The 19,588-nt window shown below is 42.6% G+C and overlaps 1 protein-coding gene across 2 annotated transcripts in view; it reads left to right on the forward strand.

The window, feature by feature from the left end:
* Positions 1–19,588, forward strand: part of RASA3 (RAS p21 protein activator 3) — a 240,124-nt gene that overhangs the window by 112,688 nt on the left and 107,848 nt on the right. For both annotated transcript variants that reach the window (XM_040425082.1, XM_040425083.1), the window contains one exon: positions 3,663–3,766. In XM_040425082.1, the coding sequence (XP_040281016.1) occupies positions 3,663–3,766 (104 nt within the window). The remainder of the gene's footprint in view (positions 1–3,662; positions 3,767–19,588) is intronic.

Consider the following 19,588-nt stretch of genomic DNA (forward strand, 5'->3'; position numbering starts at 1 on the left):
CTCTACATGTGATCAGAAGTGGATTAGTCTCCCTCCGCTTGCTTCTCAGGCATAGTTTAGAAGTCCTTTTAAAGGGCATCGGTCAGCAGATTTGTACCTATGAAACTGGCTGACCTGTTACATGTGCGCTTGGCAGCTGAAGGCATCTGTGTTGGTCTCATGTTCATATGTGCTCACATTGCTGAGAAAAATGATGTGTTAACATATGCAAATGATCCTCTAGGAGCAACGGGGGTGTTACCATTACACCTAGAGGCTCAGCTCTCTCCGCAACCCTTTACACTTTGATTGACAGGACCGTGAAAACTTTATCACATGGCCCCATCAAAGTAGAGAAGGTGTGGCAGTTGCAGAGAAAGTAGAGTTTCCAGGTGTAACGGCAACGCCCCTGTTGCTCCTAGAGGCTAATTTGCAAATATTAAAACGGCATCTGTCCCAGCAATGCGGACACACATGAACATGAGACCAACACAGATGCCTTCAGCCTCCAATGCAAAAGGTCAGCCAGTTTCATAGGTACAGATCTGCTGACAGGTGACCTTTAATGTTTGGTCAGCAGTGGGGGAAATGTTAAAATGTAACCTTTTTTATCTTGGTGATCAATTTAATGAATATGATTAAGGCCGAATGCACACGGCTGTGTTCCGCGGCCGAGAGCAGTCCGTGGTATGCCGGGCTGGATTCCTGTTCAGAGCAGGAGCGCACGGCGTCATTGGTTGCTATGACGCCGTGCGCTTCATGCCGCTGCTGCACTTTAGTAATACACTCGTATGATCTATACGAGTGTATTACTGTACAGCAGCGGCGGCATGAAGCGCACGGCGTCATAGCAACCAATGATGCCGTGCGCTCCTGCTCTGAACAGGAATCCAGCCCGGCATACCACGGACTGCTCTCGGCCGCGGAACACAGCCGTGTGCATTCGGCTTAATGATGATAAATCTAGGCTAGGTTTATTGTTTATACTTGTCCAGTTGAATTGTATTTTACAGATACAGAACTAGTACAGGGTCTGCCTTGGACTTTGGTTGTGTCGGAGCTGTGGGTGAATGGTTCATATTCATTTAGGCTACTTTCACGCTCGCGTTTTGGCTTTCCGTTTGTGAGATCCGTTCAGGACTCTCAGAAGCGGTCCAAAACGGATCAGTTTTGCCCCAATGCATTCTGAATGAAAAAGGATCTGCTCAGAATGCATCAGTTTGCCTCCGTTCAGTCTCCATTCCACTTTGGAGGCGGACACCAAAACGCTGCTTGCAGCGTTTTGGTGTCCGTCTGACGAAACGGAGCCAAACTGATCTGTTCTGACACACAATGTAAGTCAATGGGGACGGATCAGTTTTTTTTGGCACAATAGAAAACGGATCCTTCCTCCATTGACTTTCAATGGCGTTGAAGACGGATCCGTCTTGGCTATGTTAAAGATAATACAAACGGATCCGTTCTGAACGGATGCAGACGGTTGTATTATCTGAACAGATCCGTCTGTGCAGATCCATGACGAATCCGCACCAAACGCGAGTGTGAAAGTAGTTGTTGGACAGGTTTGACTAGGCTTTGACCTGTAAATTCTTCTGTGTTCTGTTATGTGACCTTCATGATTTAGATAAGGAATGCTCTGTCATGTTTGTTGTTTTAGACCTCCAGATTTATGACCTTGTAAACCGGATAATTAAAAAAAACTAGTGGGAAAAAACATGCAATAAATCGATTTATCTTTACCTGTTTAAGAGTTGAGAGGTAAAAATTTCCCAAAAGTGCTTTACATGACATGTTTTGTGTGTTTACCATTCTGCCAGATGCACATGGATAACCTTAAAGGGATTGTCCAAGTTATATTTATTGATGACCTATCCTCAGGATAGGTCATCAATATCAGATCGGCTGGGGTCCGACACCCGGCACCCCAGCCGATCAGCTGTTTGAAGAGAAGACGCGCGCCGTGCCAGCGCTGCCTCCCCTTCACTATTTACCCTCTAGCCATTGCATCTGCAGCGGTGAGCAGTTGTAATTACACCCAAGCCGTCTATAGAAGTGTATAGGAACGAGCCGTCCTATAGAAATGAATGGGACGGCTTGGGTGTAATTACACCTGCTCACCGCTGCAGATGCAATGGCTAGAGGGTAAATAGTGAAGGGGAGGCAGCGCTGGCACGGCGCTCGCCTTCTCTTCAAACAGCTGATCGGCTGGGGTGCCGGGTGTCGGACCCCAGCCGATCTGATATTGATGACCTATCCTGAGGATAGGTCTTCAATAAATATAACTTGGACAACCCCTTTAAGGTTATCCATGTGCATCTGGCAGAATGGTGAACACACAAAACATGTCATGTAAAGCACTTTTGGGAAATTTTCACCTCTCAACTCTTGCAATGGGGATATATCCGGGTTCAGAGCTTTAAATATAGCTTCAAGTTGCAATGCCCCCTGAAAGACCACTCACTGTATTGTAACCTCGGACCCTTGTTGTAACTTGAGGGCTCACTATACCTAAATTAGGATTTTCCAAACGTCTCCCAGGATGATTTTCCAGAAACGTAGGTTCTGCTTGCTATACAGTTCAGCCTTGTTCACTTTGTCTGTTTTTGGGGAAATTGTAAAGGAGTTGTCTGAGATTGGAATATGAAGGTCGACTGTTCCTTTTTCCAGAAACAGTGCCACCCCAATTTTGTCTTATTAATAATAATGATAATAGTAATATTTAAAGGGGTGTCCCAGGATGAGAAAGATGACCGCTTTCTTCCTGAAATAGTGCCACATCGGTCCTTGGCTTGTGTCTGCTTATTGCACCCCAGCTCCATTGAAGTCTGTAGTGCTAAGCTGCAATACCAACCAGTGGATAAGTGCGGTGCTGTTTCTGGAAGAAAGCATCCATGTTTTTATAATCCCACAATTATTTTTTTGTGATATGCCATAGTTTACTAAGGTTGAAAACTCCATTAAAAGCATGATCATATTATTGTCCAGTGGTATTGGTAACCCTGTCTTTGGTGTAATTTTATAGCTGTTACATTATTATTGTACTGAAAAATTCACAAATAAATAAATATTAAATATCAGTCAGCAGGAGCGACCCCATTAAACGGGACTTAGTGATTGGTAGGGTTGATTCTAATTAAAATGATACCTGGGTAATCCCTTGCTGCACCTCAGTATTTCAGTTCTTACCTTACCCCTCCGAAGCCCTCATTTGCATGAAAAATAAAAGTATTTTATTCTCAGGAATACTGCAGCTTAATTTTCACAAGACAGGTATCCTTTTAATCTGCAGAATCAACCCAGGATTATTTGCCTTTATCCTGCTGACCGCGTGGTCTTTAGTATAAGGGCCCTTGCACACGACCGTATACAGTCCGTGGGCCGGCCATATGTCCCGGAGCGGCTTTGATCGCGTGCACGGGAGCGCACAGCATCATAGATTACATATGATTTTATAAGTGCAGGACAATAGCCCCGCGGACGGCCCGATGTCCACAGCATCATTGTAATCTATGATGCTGTGCGCTCCTGTGCGCACTATCAATGCCGCTCCAGGACATATGGTCCGCTCACGGACCGTATGTCTCGGAGGCCATACGGTCGTGTGCAAGGAACCTAAAGCATATAGAATTATTTGGGATATGAATTTACCACACTCATGTGACCTTTTTTTCTTCCCTGTTCAGCCCTTTTTATGGAGAAGATTTTTATTGTGAGATTCCACGAAACTTTCGCCACCTCTCCTTTTACATATTTGACAGAGATGTGTTCCGCAGGGATTCCATCATGGGTAAGTGCCATGACATTTGTAATTGAAGGAAATGTTATGCACATGGATTAGTGATAAATGTGCAGAGCAGAGAGCTTTCCGGGATGTGTGAGCCGATTTACAGTTCTGGTAAATGTAGGTGAATATCACTGGTTGTTATATATAAAATAAATCGACTATATTATACTACTTCATAATAAATAATTATGTCGACCACTAACGACTGCTACAAGTTTAGCGTCCTCTTGGTTTTCCTACTACCTCTCCATCTGGTCCTTCAAGATCTCCTTCAATGGTGCATTATAGCCTAAACCCCATGCCTTTAGTGTACCTTAAGGGGTTGTCCCATCTGGACATTTATCCACAGCATGTGCAGCCACCGCTCCACGACTAGCGGCACCAGATGAGGCTTAGTTCTACAAGAGGTTCCACCCCTAGGACCCTCTCCTAGTGGACATTTATGGCATATCCTCATATCCACTTTTTATTTGGGTCTCCAATACCACCAGTGTGAGGGCGACACCCAGTACTTACCTATTTCAGTTCCTTCACCTTCTGTTTTGGCTAATGCTTATGGTGTATCCAATAGGTATCATGTGCACCAAGTTTCTTTGAGGTGTGTCAGCTTGAAGGTGGGTTCACCATAGACGTCTAGTATGCAAACAGGGTCCAAGGCAGCACCAAATACATTTTTCAATGTTGTATTATGCACACACAGAACTAAATATTGTATATATAGGATACCAAATCTCCAACAGTGTTGGATTCTTTGTAACTGTTATGCCACTGCCACGGCACGTCGAGTGTCACATTGTAATCCCATTGACAGTCGTTAGTTGTGATGTCGCACTGCAACACGTCGCAGAGTAGCCCCTAGGCTAAAGCAAATATACTCTGCAAAAAAATTACTGGATTCATTACTTTGATAGGATAATCTTCCCTAATGAGATAAGTGTATCTCAGTCACAATCCTTTGCTGGCCTCCAAAACTGTGCTCCGTAGGCACGTACCTTCCAAAATAGAAAAATCGTGGCACTCACCATAGGGTATAAAATTAGACTTTATTGTGGAAGCGGGTACATAGGATGTGGATAATCAGATTATGACCGTATCATGCCCAATAGCACGAGATTATCCACATCCTATGTACCTGCTTCCACAATAAAGTCTTGTTTTATACTGTATGGTGAGTGCAATGGAAGCACCAGGAACTCAGCCGAGATCCAACCACAATCTATCTAAAGGTCCAAACAGAAGCTATAAACCGCACAGCATTCTGGGAAAAGCAACTATAAATAGAGAAGGTTAAATGACCCTGATAGCCACACCTGGGGAAAGAAGGTGTGACAAGCATCGGAAACAACACAGACGTCATTTGATCCAAACAGAAAACATGTCAGATCAAATCACGTGTTGCCAGTCTCACCGATCTCCTGCCATGGGAACGTCCGTGACAAGGAGAAAATCTGTCCATTATACCCAGGGTGTATAAAAATCAATGATTTAAAAAAAAAAATAATAATAATCTGATTTTTTTTTTTTATCTAAATCGGATTTATTTTATAGAAAATGCTTTTTGAGGAAAATATATTACCATCCAAAGGTTATTCCATCATGAAATAAAGATTTAGTTTTTTAATTATGTAGAATAAGGCTGTATATGTTTAATTTTTTTGGTAAATAAATTCCATTAATCCATTCACAATGTCATGCTCTTCCAGAGGTTTTTGTAAGATTATTGGGCAGTTTCTCTGCCTACAAGATATTATCACAGATGCTTGGTTTACTTTTGCAGTTCTCAAAACTGAATTTGACTCAGCAGAGATCACATGCCTCTTCTTCACAGCAAAAATGTTATAATATGAACAGAGTTGAGAAAAAGACCTTAATCCTAACTTCTACAAACCTATGAATACAGAATCAACCTAATCAAACTAATATACTTGCATATTATAAGTTATAAACAAACAACAGTGGGGCACTCTCGAAAGCAATGGGAGCAGTGGGTAATGGTACATACATTTTTTTATTATTGATATATCTAAAATAAGTCGTTCACAGTTGGTAGTTTAAATAATTCACAATAATAATTACATGTGTGTATGTGTGTGTATATATATATATATATATATATATATATATATATATATATATATATAGCAGCGTAAATAGTAAAAATGTGCATGCTAAAACGACATTGCGAATAATTATTAAGATAAAATATAATTAATAGTCCATCAATAGAAACTTCGCCTCCAAAAATATCAACAAGTTTTTTAAAATACTCTGGGTATCCACATTAGAGTTCAGTTAATGTTATTAGCACTTGGACTCCAATCTAAGATATAGATTAATAGTAGCTGTACACAGAGCGGCGTCCCGCTCCTTAGCCTAAGACAGCGGCGTCCCGCTGTAAATTTCGAGAAGCGATCGCTTATTTATCGTAGACAGTTCAATCTTACCCGAAGGGTTTTCGATGAAATCTCCTACCCTCGTCTCGGTGCGCCTTCTGTATGTATCGGTGCTCCGGTCCCGAGGGCTGTTGTTTTCGAGAAGATCCCACGCCACCGCCGGAAGTCCGCGTAGGTTCGCTGAAGGTAAGCTTCCCTTATCCAGCAGAGACCTCCTGCAGCTGGCGTTCTCAGATTGTTAAAGCAATAAATTGTTCTCCTCCTTAAATCGATCGAAGATTAGACTTATATCGTCGATCGATTTAAGGAGGAGAACAATTTATTGCTTTAACAATCTGAGAACGCCAGCTGCAGGAGGTCTCTGCTGGATAAGGGAAGCTTACCTTCAGCGAACCTATGCAGACTTCCGACGGTGGCGTGGGATCTTCTCGAAAACAACAGCCCTCGGGACCGGAGTACCGATACATACAGAAGGTGCACCGAGACGAGGGTAGGAGATTTCGTCGAAAACCCTCCGGTTAAGATTGAACTGTCTTCTACGATAAATAAGCGATCGCTTCTCGAAATTTACAGCGGGGCGCCGCGGTCTTAGGCTAAGGAGCTGGACGCCGCTCTGTGTACAGCTACTATTAATCTATACCTTAGATTGGAGTCCAAGTGCTAATAACATTAACTGAACTCTAATGTGGATACCCAGAGCATTTTAAAAAACTTGTTGATATTTTTGGAGGCGAGGTTTCTATTGATGGACTATTAATTATATTTTATCTTAATAATTATTCGCAATGTCGTTTTAGCATGCACATTTTTACTACACTGCTCAAAAAAATAAAGGGAACACTTAAACAACACAATGTAACTCCAAGTCAATCACACTTCTGTGAAATCAAACTGTCCACTTAGGAAGCAACACTGAGCGACAATCAATTTCACATGCTGTTGTGCAAATGGGATAGACAACAGGTGGAAATTATAGGCAATTAGCAAGACACCCCTAATAAAGGAGTGGTTCTGCAGGTGGTCACCACAGACCACTTCTCAGTTCCTATGCTTCCTGGCTGATGTTTTGGTCACTTTTGAATGCTGGCGGTGCTTTCACTCTAGTGGTAGCATGAGACGGAGTCTATAACCCACACAAGTGGCTCAGGTAGTGCAGCTTATCCAGGATGGCACATCAATGCGAGCTGTGGCAAGAAGGTTTGCTGTGTCTGTCAGCGTAGTGTCCAGAGCATGGAGGCGCTACCAGGAGACAGGCCAGTACATCAGGAGACGTGGAGGAGGCCGTAGGAGGGCAACAACCCAGCAGCAGGACAGCTACCTCCGCCTTTGTGCAAGGAGGAACAGGAGGAGCACTGCCAGAGCCCTGCAAAATGACCTCTAGCAGGCCACAAATGTGCATGTGTCTGCTCAAACGGTCAGAAACAGACTCCATGAGGGTGATATGAGGGCCCGACGTCCATAGGTGGGGGTTGTGCTTACAGCCCAACACCGTGCAGGACGTTTGGCATTTTCCAGAGAACACCAATATTGGCAAAATCGCCACTGGCGCCCTGTGCTCTTCACAGATGAAAGCAGGTTCACACTGAGCACATGTGACAGACGTGACAGAGTCTTGAGACGCCGTGGAGAACGTTCTGCTGCCTGCAACATCCTCCAGCATGACCGGTTTGGCATTGGGTCAGTAATGGTGTGGGGTGGCATTTCTTTGGAGGGCCGCACAGCCCTCCATGTGCTCGCCAGAGGTAGCCTGACTGCCATTAGGTACCGAGATGAGATCCTCAGACCCCTTGTGAGACCTTATGCTGGTGCGGTTGGCCCTGGGTTCCTCCTAATGCAAGACAATGCTAGACCTCATGTGGCTGGAGTGTGTCAGCAGTTCCTGCAAGACGAAGGCATTGATGCTATGGACTGGCCCGCCTGTTCCCCAGACCTGAATCCAATTGAGCACATCTGGGACATCATGTCTCGCTCTATCCACCAACGTCACGTTGCACCACAGACTGTACAGGAGTTGGCAGATGCTTTAGTCCAGGTCTGGGAGGAGATCCCTCAGGAGACCATCCGCCACCTCATCAGGAGCATGCACAGGCGTTGTAGGGAGGTCATACAGGCACGAGGAGGCCACACACACTACTGAGCCTCATTTTGACTTGTTTTAGGACATTACATCAAAGTTGGATCAGCCTGTAGTGTGTTTTTCCACTTTTATTTTGAGGGTGACTCCAAATCCAGACCTCCATGGGTTGAAAAATTTGATTTCCATTTTTTAATTTTTGTGTGATTTTGTTGTCAGCACATTCAACTATGTAAAGAACAAAGTATTTCAGAAGAATATTTAATTACCGTAATTCAGATCTAGGATGTGTTATTTTTGTGTTCCCTTTATTTTTTTGAGCAGTGTATTTACGCTGCTATATATATACACATGTAATTATTATTGTGAATTATTTAAACTACCAACTGTGAACGACTTATTTTAGATATATCAATAATAAAAAAAAAATATGTACCATTACCCACTGCTCCCATTGCTTTAGAGAGTGCCCCACTGTTATTTATTTATTTCTACAACCCCCTTCAGATTTGGTGTGATCTGTTAGTGGGTGCACCTCACGTTGTTCCCTAGTCACCCTAGTGCGACATATTCTCTCTATATATATATTATAAGTTATACCAGCAAGAATTAGTCTTGATTTAAATCAAGCCTTACTGACTAGTGATTTAAATCGTGATTATACCTGATCTCTCTGTAGGCTTTACTACTGGTTTTGGCTCACAATATCTGATGGAAATAACTGAGCAAATAAATGAAGTGTACTTGGCCTTAGTCGGATATTGCTAGCCATAGGTTGACCATGTACTGCTAATTTTGAATTTTCAACATACCCTCACAGTTAGTATTTTGCCCATGTAAGACCATGACCTCACTAGCATTTACAATTCCAGCAAAGGCACACAGCGTTATTCTGTCCGGCAGATTGCCGCTATTCATGCTAGAAACCCAGTGGTTACTTTTACAGTGAAGGAGATCTGCTGGTGGCCGGCGTCTGCTGGTTTCAGCAATTCCAGTGTTCTGTTCCTTCCCCAGAACAGAATACCAGAATTGTAGCTAGTGTGGACATAACCTTACAATGAAGACAAAAACACTAATGCTAAAAATAATCCTGCCCCCCACTGTTTGTCCGTCTGCAGGATTTTCGTGTTCCTATCACAAACAGTCTAGCAGAAATGCTAAAGAACACAGGGGTTAATTTTCTGTTGATCTATTTTGTGTGGTGAATAGTTGACTGTCTTTGTCTTACTGTAGACAGAGCAGTGAGGGAGGCTCCTGCTGCAGCCAGTTGTTTTACAGCCTGACACAGGACATGGCTGATCTCCTGGGACACATACAGGAGATTAGTTTTCAATTTTAATTGAAACATGAGACAAGAATTAAATATTTCAACGTTCCCAATGATTCAAATCATCTTGTTACCATAAATCTTGACCGTTAATGTTCTTCAGTGTTGTATTTTAGTTGTAAGCTAGCTACTAGCCTAAATTTGGCAACATTGTCCTTTGTATAGTGCTCTCTGATCTCAGTAATATTATATTTTTGGATTCATATGATTGTCTGTGAAGGATAAGATCTCTTTGATAAGCCGCAGAAAAAAAAAATCTGTTTTTCAAAATTCAGAACCTTAAAGGGACTCCGTTACCACATAGCTTGCTATGAAACCATCTTACATGCCTGATGCTCACTTCTTGATACATTCTAATGGTGTTGGTCCTATCTCCATCGGTGGCCTCATTATGGAGAAATTAGGCTTTTTTTGAATGCTAATTATCCCATGGATGCATCTAGGGTGGTGCACAGCACCCGAGGCATTGCCCACACCATTTTGCCTGACCAGGTCAGGCTGTGAAGCCGTATTCACTCCTGGCCTTGAAGTCTTGCGATTGCTCATTTGCCTCACTGCTCTGCACAGACACAGTACAGAATCCATCGGCTGGTGATCTTCTGCGCCAAACAGCGAAGTGATCAAGCAATCATGGGACTTCAGGAGTCTTTAGAGCCAGGTATGAGTATGTCTTCATACTTCACTGTCTGACGTAGTCAGTCAAAGTGATGGGGACGCAGCCTTGAAGGAAATGGAGCAGAGCCTCAGATGCAGCGAGGTGCAACGACACCACCCTTGTTGCGTCCATATGCTAATTAGCAAACAATAAAAAGCCTAATTTCTCCACAATGGGGCCACTGAGAAACATAGGACAAAGACCTTGAGAATGTACTGAGAAGCACATAGCGGCCATATAACATGGTTTCATGTGGTGACAGATTCACTTTAAGTATACCCTGCCCTGTCTGGCACAACTTTGTTGTGTTCTGCTCTTCACTGATTGGTTTAAAAATGGTAACTAGAACCACAATGAAGACCACAGTCAATAGTTTTTGGTCTGTATGCAACGTTGTTATCATAGAGTCCATACGTAGGACTACTTATGGGAGCTATGGAGAAGATAGAAAACTCCTACCTATCGTGGGCTTAGTCTTCATATTCTCTTGCCCACTCTCCAGTATTGATGTAACAGTGTAGCATCACACTTCACAGTCCCCTGAGCAAAAGGGAGCACAGAGGACCAGGCCAGCACCTTCCATTAAGAATTTTGGTTTTCAAGGTGTGCAACGATTTTTAAAGTGAATCTACAGCACAGATTTCATGTGAAAGTTTATGCAGAAGATGGCCTATTGCTCAGTGAGGTTTAGGTGGGTGCTGGTGCCAGTCACAAATCTACCATTGCTTGGCCGTAGTTCTGTTCTATCATCAGATTTGCTAATATGATTTTTGCTTTTGATCAGCTGACTCCAGTGCCGAAGCGGTGGTGGAGCCTGAACTTGAATGTTTACACCTGGCGGCTGACATGCATAGAAATGACTGCTGCCTGTCACCTTTCTCTGCTGAAGGAGAAAGGAAAAGCTTTTTTTTCTTCTAGTAATCACATGCTTCATTAATGTACAACCAAAATAAAAGTCCAGAATCTTTATTTAAGGCCGGGCTTTTTTTAGTGCAGCCGACGGAAGTGAGGAGAGCCCAGGCTGGCCGTTGGAATGCACAAGTCAGTTCAGGTTTCTCTGTGGGACAGATCTTGGTAATCCCTCCACTCAGGATGCATTCTGCCTGGTTATTTATTACCAATGCTCATGTTTCTTGAACACACATGACTTTTTATTATGGCCTGAAAATCTGAGGTAATATAAATATAGATATTAAAAAATAATATCCCCTCTATACGTCTAGGAAACACCAGCATCAACTCTTTCCTGCAGAAAGACTTCTGGTAGATTTATGCAACAAAATATTGGGGATATCGATGATTACTAATGCTTGATGTAAAAAATTAAAAATTAGGCATCATATAGTATATGACGATCTCTTTTTAACAAAGCTAGAACCAGCCCTGTATCTCACATGGATCCAGAGATCTCCTCATTTATTGTTCTAATTGTTCTGCTAGATTATCTTTATCCTGGCAGCTCAGGGGATGTGTCCTTTCTGCTGCAGCTCTCTCCCTGTAACTGCCACAGCTTCTAACAGAACTTATGGCTGGCTTTATTGAATAACTCACTGGCTATAATACAATTGCATGCAATTACAAAATTATTCAGATCTTGGTGCTGGTTTGAAACGTGTAAAATACTTTTCATGGCACATCCACTTTAACCCCTTCAGGACCCTGCCATTTTTCACCTTAAGGACCAGGCCTTTTTTGCAAATCTGACGTGTCACTTTATGTGGTGATAACTTCAAAACACTTTTACTTATACAGGCCATTCTGAGATTGTTTTCTCGTCACATATTGTATGTACTTCATGACAGTGGTAAATTTGAGTCCAAATATTTCATTTTTATTTATAAGAAATACCAAATTTTAATTTATCTGCTTTTAAAACAGATAGTGATACAGTGAGGAACAGAAGTATTTGAACACCCTGCGATTTTGCAAGTTCTCCTACTTGGAAATCATGGAGGGGTCTGAAATTCACATTGTAGGTGCATCCCCACTCTGAGAGACAGAATAAATAAAAAATAATTCAGGAAACCACATTGTATGCTTTTTAAAGAATTTGTCTTGCACTGCTGAAAATAAGTATTTGAACACCTGAGAAAATCAGTGTTAATATTTGGTACAGAAGCCCTTGTTTGCAATTACAGAGATCAAACGTTTCCTGTAGTTCTTGACCAGGTTTGCACACACTGCAACAGGGATTTTGGCCCACTCCTCCACACAGATCTCCTCTATATCTGTCATGTTTCGGGGCTGTCGCTGAGCAACATGGAATTACAGCTCCCTCCAAAGATGTTCTATTGGATTTAGGTCTGGAGACCGGCTAGGACACTCCAGAACCTTGATATGCTTCTTACGGAGCCACTCCTTGGTTATCCTGGGTGTGTGCTTCGGGTCGTTGTCATGTTGGAAGACCCAGCCACGACCCATCTTCAATGCTCTGACTTAGGGAAGGAGGTTGTTGCTCAAAATCTCACAATAAATGGCCCCATTCATCTTTAATACAGTGCAGTCGTCCTGTCCCCTTCGTAGAAAAGCACCCCCAAAGCATGATGTTACCACCCCCATGCTTCACAGTAGGGATGGTGTTCTTGGGATGCAACTGATTCTTCTCTTTCCTCCAGACACGACGAGTGAAGTTTAGACCAAGTTCTACTTTGGTCTCATCTGACCACATGACTTTCTCCCATGCCTTCTCTGGATCATCCAGATGGTCATTGGCAAACTTCAGACGGGCCTGGACATGACTTGAACAGGGGAACCTTCCGTGCAATGCATGATTTGAAACCATGACAGCGTAGTGTTCTACCGACAGTGACCTTTGAAACTGTAGTCCCAGCTCTCTTCATGTTTTTGACCAGCTCCTCCCTTTTAGTTCTGGGCTGATTCCTCACCTTTCTTATTATCCGTGATACCCCACGAGGTGAGATCTTGCATGGTGCCCCAGTCCGAGGGAGTAGTCTTTAGCCTCTTCTATTTTCTAACAATTGCTCCAACAGTTGATCTATTTTCACCAAGCTGCTTGGCAATTGCCCCGTAGCCCTTTCCAGACTTTTGTCTCTGGTGTCTTTTGACAGCTCTTTGGTCTTGCCCATGGTAGTAGTTGGTATCTGACTGACTGTGGTGTGGACAGGGGTCTTTAAAGAGGTCAGACAGGTGCTACTAAGTTAGATTAATGAGTGCAGTAGAGGTGGACTTTTTGAAGGCACAGTAACAGGTCTTTGAAAGCCAGAATTCTTGCTGTTTCTCAGGTGTTCAAATACTTATGTTCAGCAGTGCAAGACAAATAAATTCTTTAAAAATCATACAGTGTGATTTCCTGAATTTTTTTTATTTTTTATTTATTCTCTGAGTGGGAATGCACCTACAATGTGAATTTCAGACCCCTCTATGATTTCTAAGTGGGAGAACAAAATCGCAAAATACTTTATTTTCCCCACTGTACCTCCTAAAATAGTTATTACTTCACATTTCCATATGTCTACTTCATGTTTGGATCATTTTGCAAATTACATTTTCTTTTTTTGGGACGTTAGAAGTTTAGAAGCAAATCTTGAAATTTTTCTGGAAATTTCCAAAACCCACTTTTTAAGGACTAGTTCAGGTCTGAAGTTGTGTGGCTTACATAATACAAACCACCCATAAATGGCCCCGTTTTAGAAACTGCCCCCTTCAAGGTATTCAAAACTGATTTTACCAACTTTTTTTAACCCTTTAGGTATTCCACAAGAATTAAAGGAAAATGTAGATGAAATTTCAGAATTTCACTTTTTTGGCAGATTTTCCATTTTAATCCATTTTTTTTAATACATCGAGGGTTAAAAGCCAAACAAAACTAAATATTTATTGCTCTGATTCTGTAGTTTACAGAAACACACCATATGTAAACTTCTGTCCGTGCAGAAGGAAAGGAATGCCATATGGTTTTTGGAGGGCAGATTTCACTGGCATAATTTTAAGTTGCCATGTCACATTTGAAGACCCCCTGATGCATCCCTGAAGTACAAACTCCATAAAAGTGACCCCATTTTGGAAACTACACCCCTCAAGGTATTCAAAACTGATTTTATAAACTTTGTTAACCCTTTAGGTGTTCCACAATAATCTTTTTACGGTTCACATGAGGGGTTATGTCATGTGGTATTTTTATAGAGCAGGTTGTTATGGATGCGGCGATACCTAATATGGCTACTCTTTTAATTTTTTTTACATTTAACACAATAAAAGCATTTTTGAAACAAAAAAAAATCATGTTTTAGTGTCTCCATAGTCTGAGAGTCTTAGTTTATTTTTTATTTTTTGGGCGATTGTCTTAGGTAGGGCTCATTTTTTGTGGGATGAGTTGATGGTTAGATTGGTACTATTTTGGGGGGGCATATGCCTTTTTGATCCATTGGTGTTGCACTTTTAGTGATGTAAGGTGACAAAAAAAAATTTTTTTATAATTTTTTTTTATTCTATTTTTTTTTTTACGTTTACTTGAGGCGTTAAGTCATGTGATATTTTTATAGAGTCGGTTGATACGGATGCGGCGATACCTAATATGTCTACTTTCCTTCCCCCCCGCCCTTTTTTTTTACATTTTTATTTTGGGAATCGGATGCTTTTTTTAACTTGAAACTTTAAAGGGCTTCTGTCACCCCCCAAACAGCAATTTTTAGTTTTGGACTTAATATATTTGCTAATGTACGCATATTCCATATATACCCCTCTTACCTCTGGCTGTGCTGTAATTTCAGTAAAAATCTTACTTTTGTGATATGCAAATTGCTTCACTACAAGCAAGTTGGGCAGTTACTTGCTGGTAGCCGCCGCATCCTCGGTCTGAAAAAACACCCCCTCCTCCACTTGATTGACAGGGCCAGCGAGCGCTCTCATCCTCCAGCTGGCCCTGCCTGCAACTCAAATCCTGTGCCTGCGCCGTACCGGTCCTCATTCGGCGCAGGCGCTCTGAGAGAAGGACGCTCACTTGGCTGCTCCTTCCTCAGTGCGCCGATTAAGTCAGCCCTACACCCGGAAGAGAAGACTCTCTTCTGGGTGTAGGGCTGACGTCCTCGGCGCAGGCGCACTGAGGAAGGAGCAGCCAAGCGAGCGTCCTTCTCTCAGAGCGCCTGCGCCGAATGAGGACCGGTACGGCGCAGGCGCGGGATTTCAGCTGCAGACAGGGCCAGCAGAAGGAGAAGAGTGCTCGCTGGCCCTGTCAATCAAGTGGAGGAGGGGGAGTTTTTTTAGACCGAGGATGCGGCGGCTTCCAGCAAGTCCGCCCAACTTGCTGGTAGTGAAGGAATTTGCATATCACAAAAGTACTATTTTTAAAGCATTTAAAGAACAGCCAGAGGTAAGAGGGGTATATATGGACTCTGCGTACATAAGCAATTATATTAAGTCCAATATTGAAAATTGCTGTTTGGGGGAAGTGACAGAAGCACATTTTTTTTCACTTTATTTTTTTGTCCCACTTTGGGACTTCAACTTTTGGGGGTCTGATCCCCTTTACAATGCATCACAATTCTTCTGTATTGTAATGTATTGGCTGTAAGTCTATTAGTAGTGTAATACACTTCAGCCTGCTTCCTGTGAGATCCAAGGGGCTGGATTTCGCAGGCTCTCCCGGAAGGCAGCCACGATGCTTTCCGAGACTTTCACACTAGCTTTTTTTCTTTTTCGGCATAAAGTTCCGTCCTAGGGGCTCAATGCCGGAAAATAACTAACTGATCAGTTTTATCCCCATGCATTCTGAATGGAGAGCAATCCGTTCAGGATGCATCAGGATGTCTTCAGTTCAGTCTTTTTGACTGTTCAGGACGGAGATAATACAGCAGCATGCTACGGTTTTATCTCCGGCAAAAAAAACGGAACACTTGCCTGAATGCCAGATCCAGCATTTTTTTTTACATAGTAATGTATTAGTGGCGGATCCGGCACTGCATGTGCAGACCGAAAAAATAAATACCGGATTCGTTTTCCCGGATGGCACTGGAAAACAGATCCGGCATTTTAATGCATTTGTAAGACGCATCAGGATCCTGATCAGACTTACAAATGCCATCAGTTGGCATATATACGTTTTGATAGATCCAGCAGGCAGTTCCGGCGACGGAACTGCCTGCTGGATTTCTCTGCCGCAAGTGTGACAGTACCCTGGGGAAGGCATCGTGTCTCTGTCACAGTAGCGCGGGGACCTGATGGGTGCTTCCTCTCTCTACAGACATCTTACATGCCGTGGTCAGCGCTGACCGCGGCATATCAAGGGTTAATGCGCTGGCATCAGTGTTTTCACCGATGCCGGCTCATACAGCAGGGGTCTGGCTATCAGTGACTGCCGGACCCCTGCTTCTGATCAGGCAGGCGCAGCTCCTGCACCCGCCCGATCAGCCCGCTGTACATGTGCGGCGCTGGTCCTTAAGTCACGGACACCAGCGCCGTACATGTACAGCGGAGGTCCTTATGGGGTTAAAAGGAATCTCTCGCCAGCGACCTCCCTATCCAACTGTCTGCATAGACACATAGCTTTGGTTTACTTGATTAAAACACAGTTTTTCTATTGTTAATCTGAATTTCCGCTCCTGCGTTATGATACTTTTAATTAATATGCAAATCGGGGTGTCACTATTGCTTTTGTTGCACCTAAGCTCTGCACCTTTATGTGGCCATCCCCTCCCTGGTTAATTTAATTGACATCGCTAGGCAGTGGCAAAGCAGTGAGGGAGAGGCAGGCCACAGAAATAAGTGGAGCTTGTATGTAACAAGAGCAATGGTGATGCCCTCATTGCACCAAAGGCTCAATTTACATATTGAGAAAAAGTATCATAACTCAGGAAAGGAACGTCGGATCAGCAAAACAAAAACAGTATTTTAATCATGTCAACCACAGCTATGTGTCTATGAAAACAGTTTGATGGGGAGTTTGCTGGGATAGATTCCCTTTAATTATGCAATGCGTCTTTAGTTATGTGGTAAGCAAACGTTTTCTTGTTGTTGCAAGTTTTGAATTGCTTGGGAAGTTCCTTGAGACGAACACAGGAGTGTGTACAAAACAGGAAAGTATTAGTCCAAACACAGGAGTGTATACAAAACAGGAAAGTATTAGTCCAGTATTAGTCCATGGGATTATCCCATGATGTGAAAAATGACATGGCAATCTCTTTCTAACAAAGTTAGAACCAGCCCTGTACCTCACATGGATCCAAAGATCTCCCCATTCATTGCTCTGCTAGATTTATATAAAGCTGATAGCTCAAGGGGAGTGGCTTTTCTGCTCCACCTAAGGGGCGTGTCCATGCTCTCCCTATCACAGCTCAGGAGGCGTGTCCATGCTCTCCCTATCACAGCTCAGGAGGCGTGTCCATGCTCTCCCTATCACAGCTCAGGAGGCAGTTAAAGGATGAAACTGTGCAAGGAAGGAAAGGGATGGCACTCAGAACATTTGTGTAGTATGGGTAGATAAATTAATATATTTATTAAGGGGTGGCTATATGCCTAAAAAAATATGATAGGAGGTTGTATCAAAGTGATAAAATTACATATCTAAAATAGCAGTATGAATAAAGCACATTAGAATAACAATTGATTCTACAAAATCCTGTTAAGAAAAGAAAATCCTAAAAATTGGATAGATGTCTGTTTAAAAATGGAAAATTCAGTCTTAGGTAAAAGGAGTTGATAACATATCCTCATGTATAATGTCACTTATCCTGGTAGATCATAGATAAAATATCAGTTAGTGAAAGAAATCCTGTTGAGGAAGGGGGAATAATAGGAAATGTCTTGTAGACCTGTGGGAGGAAATTACAGTCTCAAGTTTCGATATCCAGCAATATACTGTGGTATAATCTCCTGAAAAATCAAAGCTTCCTATAGGAAGTAATGTGGAATAGTGCAGAATAGATATCTCCTTATTATTTGAGAATCAATCATATCCGATTTGATGATAGTACTATGTAGTCATCAATTGCTGCTGTTAAAGCAGGTACATTACCCTCCTGGTGGCCGTCATGGATCGGGGCCGTCAGTGGATCGGGGAGCGGCTCCTGCCTGCAGGTTGGCGTCCACGTGTGTTCTTCGCGCCCACTGTGTGATCCGGCCGTTGGTTTGCTGCTGCTCTTCGTCACTTCCGGTGACGTCACATACGTGTGAGGGATCTCCCGCTCAATTCAATCCCAGCGTGCCACGTGGAGATAGGTGGCGGGAAGAGACGTTACAGCTTGCAGGAGGGAAAATAGGCTCCGGAGCTTTCCTTTGGTTGTAGGATCCTGGTGCTAGCTAGTTACAATGGGCTTGGCTCAATACCCCATACGCGTTTCGGAGCTTGCTGCTCCTTCATCAGTGGGAATGAGTGGCCCATTTCTTCTTGGAGATTTATATGGATCTAATTGGATCCAATTAGTAGTTGTAGGAGTGGTCAGGAGATTTTTTTCTTTTTTTTGGGGGTTGAGTAAATTGTGTGCTGGACTTCCATAGACAAGATTGGGATGAATAGTATATCTCAATAGATATATATATATTCAATTAAAAGTCAATGCATTTATGACAATAAAATTGGAATAGTATGAATGGAAAGGATGAAACTGTGCATGTGCGGCCTTCTCAGTGAGCAGGTCAGAGAAATAAGAAAAAAGACAAACAGCAGGTGGCGCTATACAGATACATTTTATTGAGTAACTCAGTGGTTATATACATTTTGAATTACATGCAATTACAAAGGCATTCGGATCCAGATGCTGTTTTGAAAACTGTTGAATATTTTTCATGGGGCAACCCCTTTAATTAATTTTCCCTATTCTTTAATCCATTCTGACCCATTTTCTTGACCAGGAATGTGTAGATTATTCTTATTTTTCAAATTGAAATATGTGATTACGATATCATCTGTAAGCAGTTCTTTACTTTTATGGACCAATTTCCACTAACTTATAAAATTAAGAAAAGCCGAACAGTTGCCTTTGTTAAATGGAAATACTCCTCCACCCAGTGTCATCAAAGCTGATTAGGATCACAGCGCAGTAATTAAAATAAACTCGTGCCAGACAAGGTCTAACCACTCTATCATGAGATTTTTCATAATAATCCCCCGGCGCTGTAGATATTTTTCCAATTAGCATAACTCTGTAGTAATCTGTTATACTGTTATACAGCACATGTAGCAGTACTCTCCTGAACCACCTGGAAGGCTGCTGGAAAAAGGGGAGACCTCCCGGACTAACAGATGAGTTGGCAAATCTCCCGAGCACAGTACTGCACTTTAACAGTGTGCTGATTGCACCGCACTCACTGATCTGCATGATGCTTCAGTGCATCGCTGTAATAAAGGGGTTGCAGTTAAAGGGGTTGTCACATTTTAAAAGAGAACACCCTGAAGGTTGCCTGCTGTACTAAAGTGGGTTTC

Source organism: Bufo bufo, chromosome 3 (assembly GCF_905171765.1).
Source record: "Bufo bufo chromosome 3, aBufBuf1.1, whole genome shotgun sequence".
NCBI classification, from domain to species: domain Eukaryota; kingdom Metazoa; phylum Chordata; class Amphibia; order Anura; family Bufonidae; genus Bufo; species Bufo bufo.